Source organism: Ascaphus truei, chromosome 7, assembly GCF_040206685.1.
Source record: "Ascaphus truei isolate aAscTru1 chromosome 7, aAscTru1.hap1, whole genome shotgun sequence".
Classification (NCBI taxonomy): Eukaryota; Metazoa; Chordata; class Amphibia; order Anura; family Ascaphidae; genus Ascaphus; species Ascaphus truei.
The window spans coordinates 50,982,004-50,997,274 of record NC_134489.1 but is presented as its reverse complement, the minus strand read 5'-3'; the positions used below and the strand labels follow the sequence as shown (position 1 = coordinate 50,997,274).

Here is a 15,271-nt window from a genome sequence, read left to right as displayed (position 1 = left end):
CTCTCCCATGCATTGCTCTCCCTCTCCCCCCTTCCCATGCATGGCTCTCCCTCTCCCTCCCTCCCGTGCATGGCTCTCCCTCTTCTCCCCCCACATTTCCCTCCGGTGCCCACTTCGCAGCTGCCCCTGCTCTGTCTTTTGACACGCCCCCCTCCGCCCCGCGCCGAACAAAGTTATCTGCAGACCGCAAATCGCGGTGCAGTAACTTGCATGCGCTACCAGCAAGCAAGGCGGCCGTGCGGGCTCGTGCAGCGGGGCCTTAGCCTTATGTAGCTCTGCTTTCTTCCCCCCCCCCCCTCTGGGAGACCTTGCCCTGGCTACAGGTTTGTGTGGTGCTGGTTACCTGTGAGGGTCCAGGAGAGATGAACTTCCGCGATAAGGGGAAACAGGACAGGCTTTTGGTGATCCTCAGACTCTGGTGTCATCAGCGCCTCCAGTTGCATGACAGGAAGACAGAAAGATAGTCTGGACCAGCCATGGCTATACTTATTAGTTCATATTTGGGATGGCTGCACTAAGCATTGCCTCTTGATATAGACCTACTGTTGCATAGAGCAGGGGGGCGCAAGATTTTCTGGGGGGGGGGGGCACGGTCGTTATAGAGGTCCCGCACTCTCCCCCCAGGCATTTAAATAAAATGCCAGGGGACCATGCGGCGCCTCCAAAACACACACCTTCCCTTCCAGTGATGCGTCGTCATGGTAACCCGACGTCGAATGATGGCAAAGTGACGTCCCATGACCCCGCGCGTCATTTGATGCTGGGGGGGGGGGGGGGGGGGAGGCGTCGGAGAGCAGGCAGGGGTGCGCACAGGGAGAAGTTTGCACACCTCTGACAGAGTAATCTCACAGGCAGTTGAAACACTTCACCTTGTGTGGAATAGCCTGCCATTCATTTCTTGCTGGAGCTGTTTTCAATGCATTGCGGTGCTGCAAGAATTGAAGGGTTATTAACTTTATCGTCTGTTGAATTAATATGTAAAGACTGGAAGATGTGTATTTGAGAATTGCTGGGCAACTATATTTATGGATTTCCCCCTGCGCTGACTGTTAGCCTTTGATCATTGCGTGTGACCTGAGGTTCACAGGTTCATATCCAGGCCAGATTCTTTTTGCTCTTTATCCTTTGCAGGTCAATAACATGAAGGGCAGCTTTTCCCGGTACTAAAAAAAAAAATCCTAACAAAATCGTACACTTGTGACTTAAAAACTATTTGAGTTAAAATACGACCTTTTAATAGTTACAAATTCATCTGGGATTTTAAGGTGTGTGTGTGTGTGTGTGTGTGTGTGTGTATATATACTGTATGTACTATCGGATAGAACAGTTGGCACTCCTGTAGGCGCTATTATGCTACAGGTGCATATCCCATATACGTAATATATTCATACGTTACCGTTCCGAGGTCAGGTAATCAAGAGAGAGCACTCTGTTAGAATTACTTCAAACTGTGTATTAGTGAAAACAGTGATACATCAACAAAAAACAACAACGTTTCGGTCCTCCACAAACAGGACCTTCCCCATATATATATATATATATATATATATATATATATATATATATATATATATATATATATATCAAAAAATAAATAGATGATACCGTTCTGTGGCTAACGAAATGCTTTTATTTGTACGAGCTTTCGAGATACACTGATCTCTTCTTCCGGCGATGTTACATTGTAACATCGCCGGAAGAAGAGATCAGTGTATCTCGAAAGCTCGTACAAATAAAAGCATTTCGTTAGCCACAGAACGGTATCATCTATTTATTTTTTGATTATTGAAGCTCGGCTAACACGGTACTGATACCTCTACATGTGTGTGTGTATATATATATATATATATATATATATATATATATATATATATATGTATATGTGTGTTTGTATATGTATACAGTATTTATACACTGTATGTATAATTTTATGTATAATTGCTTGCTGCATTAGATAATCTAATTATACCTGGGAATGTACAGTAAAAGCTGGAGTGGTCAATCAATAGGCTGTCACCTCTGCAAGCGGATTTAGATTGGTCTCTTTTTATGATTTTTTTTGTACAATTCTTTGGTAAAAAGGGCAGTCTGTTGTAGGTCCAAAATGAATGAGCAAAATAAAAATAGCGGTTACATGCAAATCTGCCGGCCTTGGCCAAAGTGTAAGGGGCTACAATCTGGGTGACTGATTTTGCCTTATTTTTTTATTATTTTTTTACCCAAATGTAACTTTTTTCATAAATTTCCCAAAACAATAAAAATTTGCAATTTTGTGGGGCTATTGGCATGGTTAGATCTATAGGACTTTTCTTTAAAAACTTTTTATGGTGGGCTATGTGCACTTTTTTTTTTTTGTTTTTTTTTAAAGGAGTCGAGCACGCTGCTTTTTTGTATATTTAGAAAAGAAAATGTTTCAAATAAGTTGGAAATAGGGGGTCTCCGGACCTGAACCGTGTTAATTGCAGCCCTGGGGACCCCCTGCTTCCCTAGATGCATATCTCCATGTGGGGTGCAGGTAGTATCCCTTTCTGGGTTCACAATATGGCAGCTTAAATGTACAGTGGGTCATTAGGAAGCAGTAACGTCACCCCCTGCGGCTCCCTGTTGGCTCACATAACTGGGGCATTTAAACTGAAGAGAGATACCGGCACCCCATATGGAGGGGTATGTATCGTGGGAAGCATGTGGTCCCTGGAGCTGAAATCAACATGATTCAGCTCTGCTTCAAACTTGTTAATTTATTTATTTTTGAGTGCATTGCGATGACTGCTCATGTAATGGTTTAAATCTGGGAGATCATTGTATCCAAATGAGATGCCTATAAAGCTTACAATTTGAATATACTGTATATTCTTAACTATAAATGCTACTATCAAAAGGGAAGCGCAACAGAGGAAAACCTCATAAATGCATTTTTGTGCTTCAGGAAAAAGTCAATTAGAATGTGGACAGCCAAGAATAAAAGAAAAACCATTCTTGTCTGGGCTAGAACAAAAGTTTGTGTGGATGCCGAAACCTCTGAATTGCCTCTCTCCTGTGTCCCGTAGAGCATAAGTTGGTGGTAATTAGGGGGGCTCAGAGTAAAGATGTTCCACGGCTTGGTGAGCAGAAGCAGCTGGTGTTGAAGGCAATAGAACTCAGTGTTGCCTCACTCCTGTACTCCTGTACACCTGTGAGCATTGTTACATTATTTAAAGAAGTGAAATGCATACCTATCTGTTTTGAACTAGTAGGGGCAGACCTTTTAAATCTGGTTGTGCACTCAAATTATTGTAATATTTACAATATTTATCTCTTATAGGAGTTCTGATGTAGACATATTTTGAATATAAATGTCGTCCAGAATGGTGTTTTTTTTTTTTTTTTAAATTATAATAGAGTAGTGTGTGTGTGTGTGTGTGTGTGTGTGTGTGTGTGTGTGTGTGTGTGTGTGTGTGTGTGTTAAGATTACTTAAAGATGTCCATGTATTCCTTCCCTTTTATAATGAAAGAAGAATGATCTTAAACTAACATTTCTGATTTGTTAATGTTGCATACTCGGTTACACTTTACTAAGCATCCTATTATAGATATGTTTGACTGTTTGCTTTGAGCAGTTCTTGAAAGATTGTTTCTAGTGTTATCCCTTGTATCCCATATAATTTTTAATGGATTTTGTGTACAGATTTCCTATTGACCGTAGAATCACTTTTCCATGGCTTTACTTGGCATCATTTCTATTTGTCTAAACGGTTGAGTGTTAACTTTTTTTTACTGACCTCTCCAAATGTTATCTTATAGTATTTTAGTTCATATCATATTTTTTCTTCCATATTATAGGGCACAATGGCTAAAATGGAGGTGAAAACGTCACTTCTAGACAACATGATCGGTGTGGGAGATATGGTACTTTTAGAACCTCTAAATGAAGACTCATTCATCAATAACCTCAAAATGCGTTTTGATCACAGTGAAATTTATGTAAGTATATATTTTAAGTGATTTGTCTTGTATATTTGCTAATGCTCATTTTTGTATTAATCATGTTCTTGCTGAAATGTCTGTAATTCCAGATCCAGGCTTGTGATTTTAGTTTAGATTTAATTTTTTTTTTTTTTTTTTTTTTTTTAACCTTGCATGAAACCGCTTTTATCTTCTGATTACCGTCCCATTGCTAAGATGTATTTTACTTTTGCCAGCACTTGCAAAATCAGCAGCACAACCAGGGGGGGTTCAAGGGTGCATGGATGCATGTGCACCCCCCCAAGAATTTCATATATTTTCTCGCGGTTACAGAGGCCCCGCCCGCGCTCTTCCCCACGACAATTAAACTGATTGCTGGGGAAGAGAGAGGGGCCTCGATTAGAGAGCAGCCCCCTCCATTGACGTCAGTCATAATGTCGTGGGGCTGCAGGTAAAAACTTTGCCGCCCCCCCCCCAAATAACAATTGCTTGGTGCTCCCCTGTGCAAGATAAAACCAAGATGCCAGTAGCGGTCATCTAAGAATGATGTCACGACTTTCTATTGACCAATAGTGTGATGCTGACCAAAGTAGCCATATAGAAATTTCCTTGCAAGAATTCTTGCCAGGAGAAACACAGTTCAATATCTCATTAACCGAGAGGTCCCTGTAGCTTGGAGGTCCGCGGTTCAGCTCCAGGGCCCCATGTATCATATAAAGTTTAAAAAAAAACTAAATAGTATAAATATATACATATTAAAGAATGAACAATGCAGAATGCTGCTTTAAATATTTTATAACCACATAATGCATGTAAGTGCTTACATTCTTTTTAGGTCCTGGGTATTTCTGTCCTGTTAATATATTTAGACATGATTTAATATTCCCACAGATTTCGATTTTTGAAGAAGTCTGTTGAAACCTGCTAATACAGCAGATTACCTAGAATTAGGGTGCTGCTACATTGCCTGGCTGGCCAGCCTGCACCCAGCCTGTACTGTCCAGCCTGTACACTTCTGCACACACCTAAAAATCAGTTAGTCAAGCTGTGTATTACCTCAGTGATCATATGGCCAGGGATGGTTTTTCATGTATTAGTTCAAACAACAACAACAACCCATAGAGATTGCTGCTTTAGAGTTGGTAAATAAGCGTACTATTTATTACCACATATTGTAAGGCTGTAAATCTTAACTGTTTGGAGCAGTCACATTGAGCTGGATTTGTTCAGTGATCTGAGACAAGCAGACTGGTCACATATGATCTAATGCCAGTTCTAGGCATAAACAATTGCTGCCTCTATGGTGTGGAAACCCAATGCTAATCTGAGCTTTAGTCAATCTGAAATGCTTCCAAAATAAGGACAAAGTTCTGATACCCATGGCAGTTAATACTTCTCCCTTCCCCTTTTTTATTTCCAATGTCAAGTCCCAGGACATACTTGAAAACGAGAGGTAACTCTCAATGTATTACTTCCTGGTAAAATATTTTAAAAATAAATACATTTACCAAAAAATGTGTTTTAAAAAAATCCTTGTTGCCAATTTTCCCAGAATTAACATGTGGCACTCAAGGGGTTAAACATTAGTGTTAAAATAGAATTTTGGAATAGGTACAGTGGGGATGTTTTCTGTATTCCATTTGAAAACATGCCAATAAAAAAATTTAAGTTAAAAAAAAAAAATATATAGAATTTTGGAGACCTTTAAAAACATTCCAGTCTGTACTCCCAAGCTCTATTTTTGGTATCTTTGTGCACTTTCCATTTCTGAAATACAGAACTCTCAAAAACAGGGTTGGGCATAGATTGAAATGGCTGCCTGCACTGGTTGCCATGGAAATAAAAGCCAAAATGTTTAGTAACTCCTTCAGGATTTTTTTAGAGGCTCTAAAAGTGTTATGTTTGGGGAACATGTCTGTACTGCAATGTGACCTTCACTCTAGGTAGATTTTAAAGGCAGTTTCTGCTATTACAGAGCATTGCGTGTTCTAACATTGTTTTTACCAGGAAATGATAGAGGAGACCCTACATTTTACAATCGCACATTCCAATCCACTGTCCAGCATGTACTTCCACCAACACATCTCATCGAGGGCCGCCGACAGGGTGGTTGGGGGGGATAGCTGGGACAATTGTCCCAGGCCTTGTGTCAACGGGCCGTACAAGGCTGCCCCTCCCTCCCCCCCCCTTCCTTCTGCAACCATCTGCAGGTCCATCTGCCTGCCTGTAGATTTCTCCCCTCTGCAGCATGCCGCCCCTCAGGGCCGGGCCCCCCTTCCTCAGGCATCTGTTGTCCAGTGCTTTTGCAGGCCCATCTGCGGTCTACAGGTGCCATCTTGTGCTGCCCCCTTTTACAATATGGCTCCCTCCTCTCCTGCAGCCTTCCTTGTCCCCAGGCCCATACCAGCTCCTCTTCCCCCCCCCCCACAGACCCATCCAGACCTCCTATTCTACACCCCCCTCCTGTCCATACCTCCTCTCCCCCCCCTCCCCCAGGGGGGTTGATCTATAACTTCTTCTCATTATCTCTCTCCCCAGTGCACTCTTGGTGCAGAGGGGACGACAACTGTTTCTTACAAGGCAGTTAAAAAAAAAAAAAAAAAAAAAAAAAAACAAATATATATATCTATCATGTGTATATATGTGTGTATGTGAACATATATTTGGGACTGAGGCTTTACAAAGAGACTAATTAAAAAACTGGCCTGTTGGTTTCTATGCATAAGTGTATGTAATGTTACATGGTACACTATTGTCTTGGTCTATCTCACCACAGTGTTGCATATTTTTTTTTTCAACGTCCATAGTAATGTAATACTGTACTTTGTTCTAAAATGGGGAAGTGGAGTAGCTGTCTCTTGGTATTTGCAAAACAAAACAAAACATGTTGTTAGTTTTCTTTGCATATGCACTGTTTCCTTCAACATGTGTAACATATGCATATGTACATAACAGCATGCCATTCAGTAGTTCATGTTTGTGATGGTAATAACCATGTTTACAGATGGTAATAACTTGTTCTATCATTCATTAACAATAGATAGAGCCCCACAATAAAACTTGTAAAAAGAAATAGAAAAGTATTCAAATGTATTCATTTACATTTTTTTTTGTTTCCCTTCAATATATGCATCTATAAAATCCACACAATGAAAAGTAATTAAGACCAGGTAGTGTTTCATAAGAAGAAGGTGATGTGACTTTATAAATGGTTGCTGTAAAAAAAAAAAAAAAATGTTATTCAGAGTTGTTTTCTAAAAAAAAATGCTACAACTATTTTCTCATAGTACAGAACTGATTTATTGACAAACGGACATGTAGGATATTGCATGGTCTGCAGCGTTAAACACGATCGATTAAAAAAATATGAAAATATTCAAATACTGTATGAAATATTATATTAACAGAATTGCAGCTGAAATGAAAGACTATTCAAATAAAATTAAAATATACCACGGTCCTATGGGGATATTATCCATGAAGTCATGAATATACAGTATAAAGCACAGAGCAATGCCAGGGTGAAAAGATCAATGTGTTCCAATACAAAATAGATGAACTATACCATAAACAGAATCTATATAATTATGCCGTTAACAACCTGGAAGTGTAGCAACATGCTGGCACATAATAAATACTTATATAATATTAATAACCTAAAATGAGACCTATATAGCAACGTATCCTTTGGCTTCCCAAAACACTCATCTATTCAGCAGGTAGAGCGATACCTTGCAAATATATTTTGCATATTTAAATTTGCTTCATTACAGCTATCTTAGGTGGGTTCACAGGAATCTCTCCACGTGTTTTTTAGGCGGTGTAAACTCTCGCCCTCATGTTTTATACTTGGCAAACTTTTTTTTAAAATTTAAAAGTTTGACAAAACCAGCCCATTTCACCAGATATTTTTTTTTAACTTGGACGAAAAGTATGCACACCTGTATTTGGAACAACGAGTCTGGCTACATCTGTACACAAACATATATTTAACTTAATACTCTATATATTTTGCTTCTTGACCCTCCCCATAGCAAATTATTTCATAAATGTTAGCTGGAATTTTGTTCTACTCTTAGACATCTTGTTTAGTAAAATTAGTGCTTTTTATTAAACAATCCACCTGCAACCCTGTTACAAGACCTGTGTTCTATCCCATGATCCTGAAATCCTATAAATAAATGTTAAAACATGGGCAGAAAACATACACTTTTGTTAGGGCTATTTATATTAGATTTGGGCGATAAAGAGCAATGTAACCCCTTTTCTGCCAGCAGGCCTTTGCAATATATTGCAGGGCCCTCTGGCAACCAGGGTTAAAACTAGCAACATCAATTTGAAGTGTGGAGCATGCATTACCATTTGTGTAAGGTATTTGTAGAGGTCCCCACTAATAATCGAGAAGTGTTGAGGGCTTTTCAGGATGTACCATGGAATGGAACACAATCCCCACTTTTGTGTTAAACCACTTTTATTTACAAAAATGTTTAATACATCTGAAACGGAGACCACTGGCTTCCAAGATATTTGTAGGTTTTTTTTGTGTTTGTTTTTTGTCCCTGTAAGAGCTACAAATATTGCTGTGAAGTCACCAAGTTGCAACATCTCCCAATGCTGTTGGGAGCTGACATAGTTGGGCTGGACCTGGAGGCTATATTGCATCCACTGGGCAAGTATTCTTGCCTGCTGGAAAAACGAAATTGTATCTTGGAAACCTGGGGATTCCACAGAGATCAGAAGACCATGGTCGTCTCCTAGAGACACCCCAGGCGATGGGAAAAATAAATTAGACAAAAAAAGTTTACCTGAAGGTTAAGCCTCGTATAATTTTGTGCTAATAAGTCAATTTCTGTTGGAACATGCAGTGCTCCTTGTACTGCATGTCATGACTGGGTAATTGCAAACTGGATCCCTAGTATTTTCTTGCTTGATTGATTATCTTAAAGTAAGAATTCAAACACAGGATCCTATATCACCATTGGGACATAAGTAGAAACCTGAGAGGAGCAAGCCAAATAGAACACATATATGAATCAGGCAGATGTCTCAAATGGTGCTCTGATTGTGTGATTGTGCAGCTTAATCTGTGACACTAACTGATTTTTGGCTGTTTTTCAAGCTCAAGGTATAATGGAATTGCAATAAAGCATTCACCAATATAACTCCTTTATCTAAAATAGCAGCATTTTTTTTTTAGTGTTAGATGATCTGGGGACCTCTGTGATCCTCCCAGCTGAATGGACCCCTCTACTTTCTGGTGAAAAAACAAAATTGTAATTTCTTGCCAAAATCTACCAATATGGCCTCCAGGGTCACCAATAGGAAGATGTGATGTCATTAGATGTCACAGATAAGTGACCCCGGGAACATCTTTTTTTTTTTTTTTGTTTTTGTTCTAGCATTTCTGTCCTCCCAGTCAAGTATCCTTGTCTGGCAGTTTAAGGGTTAATTTAATGACACTTTACTATGGGGATACAAAATTAATTAAAAAAAGAAAAGAAATACTCGTCTGATTTAAATGATATATTCCTAAAAGCGAACAGCTGCCATCGCAGAACTCTGATTAAGGGAATCCCAAAAGGCCATTTCTTGAGGCTAAAACAAAATTGTTCAAGGGAGAGAAGATGTCTGTGTACAGTCCAGGGGCTATAGTTCATCAGATTTTGCTTGTGCTCTGGGGGAAGTAGAATATATGGACGAGTCAAACTTACTGAAGAGGACCCCTAAGAAAGCCATTAGAAGTGAGACTCCTCTATTCATTACTCAGTTTTGCAAGCAGGCTGACCAGATCAAGTCCATTATTAGGAAACATTGGGAAGTTTTGTGTCTGGACAGGTTCTGAAACCATATGTACAGCTGGGCCCTAATATAGTATTCAGATGTGCCAAAACCATTGCCAATTCCCTTTCCCCGAGCCTATTTGTATCAAAGGAGGAGACACCTATGAATCTACCCAAAGGTTAATTTAGGCGTAATCAATATAAAATCTGCATGCAAATGAAATCCTCACAGAAGTTCAACTCTACAGTAACTAAAGAGACACATAGAGCTAATTAATTTATAAATTGCGGAACAACTTTTGTCATATACCTAAACTCACTTGCGGCTGTGGCAAACTGTTTGTAGGTCGGACTACCAGATGTTTGAAGACTAGAAGTATGGCACATGTAAGACTTATTTCCAAAGGTTATACCAATCATCCGGTATCTAAAACATTTCACACTTTGCGATAAGAGGAACATGAACAACTTTAGTTTCAATGGGATCGAGCATATTCCCCCATTAGAAAGAGGGGTGTGATAGAATCAGAGGATTAGATCAAAAAGAGGCCTACTGGATCTTTATCTTAAAAACAAGGATCCTGTTTGGTTTAAATATAGACTGGAATTTTAGTCACTTTTTATGATAATTTTGGCCTCATTTAGGGTAACTGTGACTCGTTTTGGATTCTCTGAGGATTCAGAATGTTTGTGTACTTATATAGATATGCTGAATTATGATTGAGACTCTGTCTTGAAACTGAATCTTCATAACTTATATAATACAATGGATGGATACTTCGCTTTCGGCTATTTACAAGATTTAGTCCAGGCAATAATATCACATATATAGTTATTGGATGTCTGGCTTATTGATTATTTTTCGAGTCTTTCTATATACATACTGCAGGAGACCAATAATTTTGCATGTACTGTATCTGCAGTGTCAGTGATAACCAATACTATTGTTGTCCCATTCATTATATATGTGTAGAACTACCCCTAGGCCACTGTTAAATCACAGTGTTAATAGGTGCAAATGTATCTGTACACAAAGGGTTGTTTATTCATTTATTTAAACATTATGAATTTGGATAGTATTAGGTTATATTAAGTGAGGTTATATATACTTTATCTGATAAGATCTATAGATAGTGTGTGTGTGTGTGTGTGTGTGTGTGTGTGTGTGTGTGTGTGTGTGTGTGTGTATATCACATTAATCACAATTTTTTTGTTTATCTTAGTAATGTACTTCTATAGTTATGTGCATATATTCTCGATTTACATATCTGTTTGCTTCGTTATGTCATTTTAGTATCCGCTTTTTAGTATCTTTCTTTTGCACTTTTTCATAATTTCGTTTCATTTCCATTAATATTTTTCAGTCTTTTATGTTGGTCTGTTTCAATAAAGTTTTTCCCATAGAGATGTTCAGAACCAATAGGTATTGACGTTGGTAGCGCTATGCTAATAGATGGGGAGTCTATGGGTCCCTAGTGCGTGATGTTCTACTCGGGGAAGGTTTCTATGTGCTTATTTTTACTATTCTGTTACACCTTGATAAAGCGTGGTTTGCGCAAAACGCGTAGGTGCGTTTTTTTAACCTCTATTTGATCCCGTATGATGTAATAAATATATATTTTTATTAGAGTCCCTTCTTGATCTCTTTTTTTGTGTGTGACGGTAGTGCTCCACTCAAGTCTCTCTCGTCTGATTATAAAATTTTTTTTAAATGGTGTCATTCACATATATTAAACATGACACCACCATTTCTTCACTAATGCCCCTTTAACATTTGTTTTATAATGTTTAATGACTTGGAACAGTTATTAAAAGAGCAATGCCTCCTAGAACCAAAGTTAACTAATGGCAGTAACCTGTCTTAAGGGGTTACATCTGGATAAGTGATGCTTTTTTATTTATACCAAATCTGTAACCTACTATATAATTTGTACATATTCATGTAAAGCTAGTTGTTGAACAACAACCTGAGGCTTGGTGGGGGGGGGGGGGGGGTTCCATTTCCTCAGACAGATCTGTCACTGTGTTTTCAAGAGTTTGCACAAGCAGCGCCCCTCTCTCCCCCGCCCATCAGTCTCTGCCCTCTCTCCCCTCCCATCATTCTCCGCCCTCTCTCCCCCTCCCATCATTCTCCACCCTCTCTCCCCCTCCCATCATTCTCCGCCCTCTCTCCCCCTCGATTCTGAGGACAGGGTGGGGATATAGATAAATAAATAAAACACTTGATTGACAAAAAAAGTGCAATTTGTAAATAATTTCCAGAGAAACAAAAGCAAAATCTTTGTTTTTAGCATGGTTAAATTAATTTAAGGATGCCAATTAGATTGGCCAAAAAAAAAAAAAAAACTTTAATCAATTTAGCAGTTGTGGTGATTCTTTGTTTAAGCCTAGCTGCAAAAGCGCAATAAATACCATGAAATTTAGAATATTGATTGCTTTTATTGAGTGATTTTTAGTAGCATAAATAAAAGAAAGCAAAGGGTTTGAATCATTAATTGTAGTGTCTGTGCTCTTAAGGACCTATAGATTCTTTTATATTAGATATCCATTTTATTTGTAAATAATGTTTGTCCTGAACACCCATGGCTCATTCATTTGCTTTTTGTGAAACTTTACAACGAAGACCCAGATCCACAAAACGGTGCTATGTTTTACCACGCCTCCGCTCACACTCATATTAATGGGAGTGAGAGTGTTCTAAAGCATAGCACCGGTCTATGGATCTGGGTCTAGGTGGAAACAAACAGAATATGCACGCATGAGTGTTTGTATATGAGGGAGAAGCAGATGTTGGAATTTTGAGCCGTGTAGATGCCTTGAAATATTATTACATTGATTTTATTAGATGGTAAAATGTAGATTATCTTATGTTTACAGCGAATGTATTGCCAATAAGAAATTGACAGCAAAATAGGTTATTGAATCTAACATTATTGCATATAGTCTTATTAATAAATCCTTTCGCTCTTCTTGCAGACATACATAGGCAGCGTGGTTATATCTATAAACCCATACAGGTCGCTACCGATTTATACACCGGAGAAGGTAGAAGATTACAGAAACCGAAACTTTTATGAACTTAGTCCACATATGTAAGTATTAACTTTGGTCAAATAAAGTAAGCCGTCTAATCATCTCCCTGACCGCTGTACAAAATGCATGCCTCTCTTATTCTGGGCTGAGATTCCAGAAAATGTACAGATTGTATTCATTTACATTCATTTTAAGATTCTTGAACTTATCTGTACATAATGCATGTTTTTTATTTTTTTTAAATATATTTACATTGTCTAGTTATATCGGTGGCTGGCCATCTAGCTCTCTACCTAACCCTGTCACGTAAGTTCTAATAAGATGTAGACAGTGACAGGCTATCCTATAGGGTTTTCCCCCTCCTCATGCTGACCTCCTGAGTGACAGGAGTGGAGATGACACAGGGATCTGTGATTGCCGATGGTGGTACAGATACTGGGCCCTCCCTCTTTGAGCTGCAGGAAGGAAGTGCCTACATTATAGCTTGAAGTTCAGCCCCTTAGGGGTGAGACCTTAAGTTAGTTCGTTTTTGGAGTTAATTCCAGCCTGCCCCTGCATGGGGTAGGAGCTTGCAGTGTCTCCTCCCGGCCGGGAGTGAGACATGTGCTCAGCCCCTCATGGGCTGAGGCACTAATCGAATCCAGCCAGGCCTCACCACTACCCACAGGCTATACCATCCAGAAGCCATGGGTTCACCCTATCCAATCGAAGCATACGCTGCAATAACACCAGCAGTGACTGCTGAAATAAAGAACATCCTCATCTGTACTTCTGGCTCTGCTGCAGTCTGTATGGAGGGAGGTAAATGAGAGTAAGGATTGTCATAATGGGGACCCCCTTCAGTCATGCTGTAAAGCCCCTATGTCTGGAGGCGCTGACACCGAGAAGAACAGAACCAGAAGGATCCCTAAAAGTCTGCCCTGTACCCCAGCACTACACCAAGCAGTCTCATAGCCATAATCTCCCAGAGTGGGGGGAACGTGTGTGTGTGTGTGTGTGTGTGTGTGTGTGTGTGTGTGTGTGTGTGTGTGTGTGTGTGTGTGTGTGTGTGTGTGTGTGTGTGTGTGTGTGTGTGTGTGTGTGTGTGTGTTGGGCAAATCCTCCATGAGTAGTTAGTTTTGCCAAATTATCTAGTGATTCCACGCAAAGGAAATTTTATTTCCGAGAGTATCTTTTAGAATATGAAAGTGTCCGTGACATCTGTTATACCATATGTTATCTAATTAGGCAGCATAGTTAATACCTGGAACACAATACTTGGTATCCCAGAGGTTTTAGTGCATTTCCAATAAAAGTGCTGTTTAGCCAATCGAAATGTATTTTTTATTTTTTTGTACAAATCAGGGTTGCCACCACTGCGGGTTTGACCCGGAGACTACGGATTTCGGCTAGGTATCTCTGGGCTACTGGTTGAGATATGAAATCTCTAGGTTACTGCAGAACCAGCTGAGATGTTTGGTGTGAAGGGCCTCGGCTCTTACCTTCTTTAGCGCAGCCTTATCCAGCGGCATCTCCCCTTGCATTGTCCCATCAAGATGGCTCCGCCATGTCAACGGGACGTCACGTGCTGTGACGGTTGTCATGGCAACATAGTTACATAGTAGATGAGGTTGAAAAAAGACGTACGTCCATCAACTTCAACCTATGCTAAATTTAGACAATAGATACTTTATCCTATATCTATACTTATTGATCCAGAGGAAGGCAAACAAAAAACCCCAGTGACATATCATCCAATGATATCTCCATAAGGGAAAAAGTAAATTCCTTCTTGACACCAAGAATTGGCAATCGGATTAATCCCTGGATCAACATCCTTCCCATGTATACTTATTTGGTATATCCCTGTATACCTTTCCCATCTAAAAAGATGTCCAACCTTGTTTTGAACAAATCTATTGTATCTGCCATCACAGTCTCCATGGGTAATGAATTCCACATTTTAACTGCCCTTACTGTAAAGAACCCTTTCCTTTGTTGCTGGTGAAATCTCCTTTCCTCCAACCTTAAGGGATGGTCCTGAGTCCTTTGTACTGCCCGTGGGATGAACAGTCCTTTTGAAAGCTCCTTGTACTGTCCCTGAGTATATTTGTATATAATTATCATAGCCCCTCTTAGACGCCTATTTTCTAATGTAAATAAATATAATTTAGCTAGCCTCTCCTCATAAGTTAGATTGTCCATCCCCTTTATTAATTTGGTGACTCTTCTCTGAACTCTCTCTAGTTCCATAATGTCTTTTCTTAGGATTGGTGCCCAAAATTGTACTCCATAATCAAGGTGTGGTCTTACTCACATTTCCACACCCACCCACACCATTTATATCCACTCCCACTCCACACACACCTTGTGTAAAGCACTGTATATACTGTGGGCTCTCCATTCACTTGTATTCACACTGATACACATACACACTCTTTCTTCACTTGCTTTCAGTTACCTTTTGACACCTCTAGCCATAAAACACATCCACACCGGGGGAAGGAACAGCACAGATAACATTCCAAGAGACACTG

General features: G+C 39.5%; 1 protein-coding gene across 5 annotated transcripts in view; it reads left to right on the top strand.

Annotated features, from left to right (window-relative positions):
- Positions 1 to 15,271, top strand: part of MYO1B (myosin IB) — a 193,420-nt gene that overhangs the window by 19,430 nt on the left and 158,719 nt on the right. For all 5 annotated transcript variants that reach the window (XM_075608349.1, XM_075608350.1, XM_075608352.1 and 2 more), the window contains 2 exons: positions 3,820 to 3,960; positions 12,699 to 12,814. In XM_075608349.1, coding sequence (XP_075464464.1) covers positions 3,826 to 3,960; positions 12,699 to 12,814 — 251 coding nt within the window. In that variant the 5' untranslated portion in view covers positions 3,820 to 3,825. The remainder of the gene's footprint in view (positions 1 to 3,819; positions 3,961 to 12,698; positions 12,815 to 15,271) is intronic.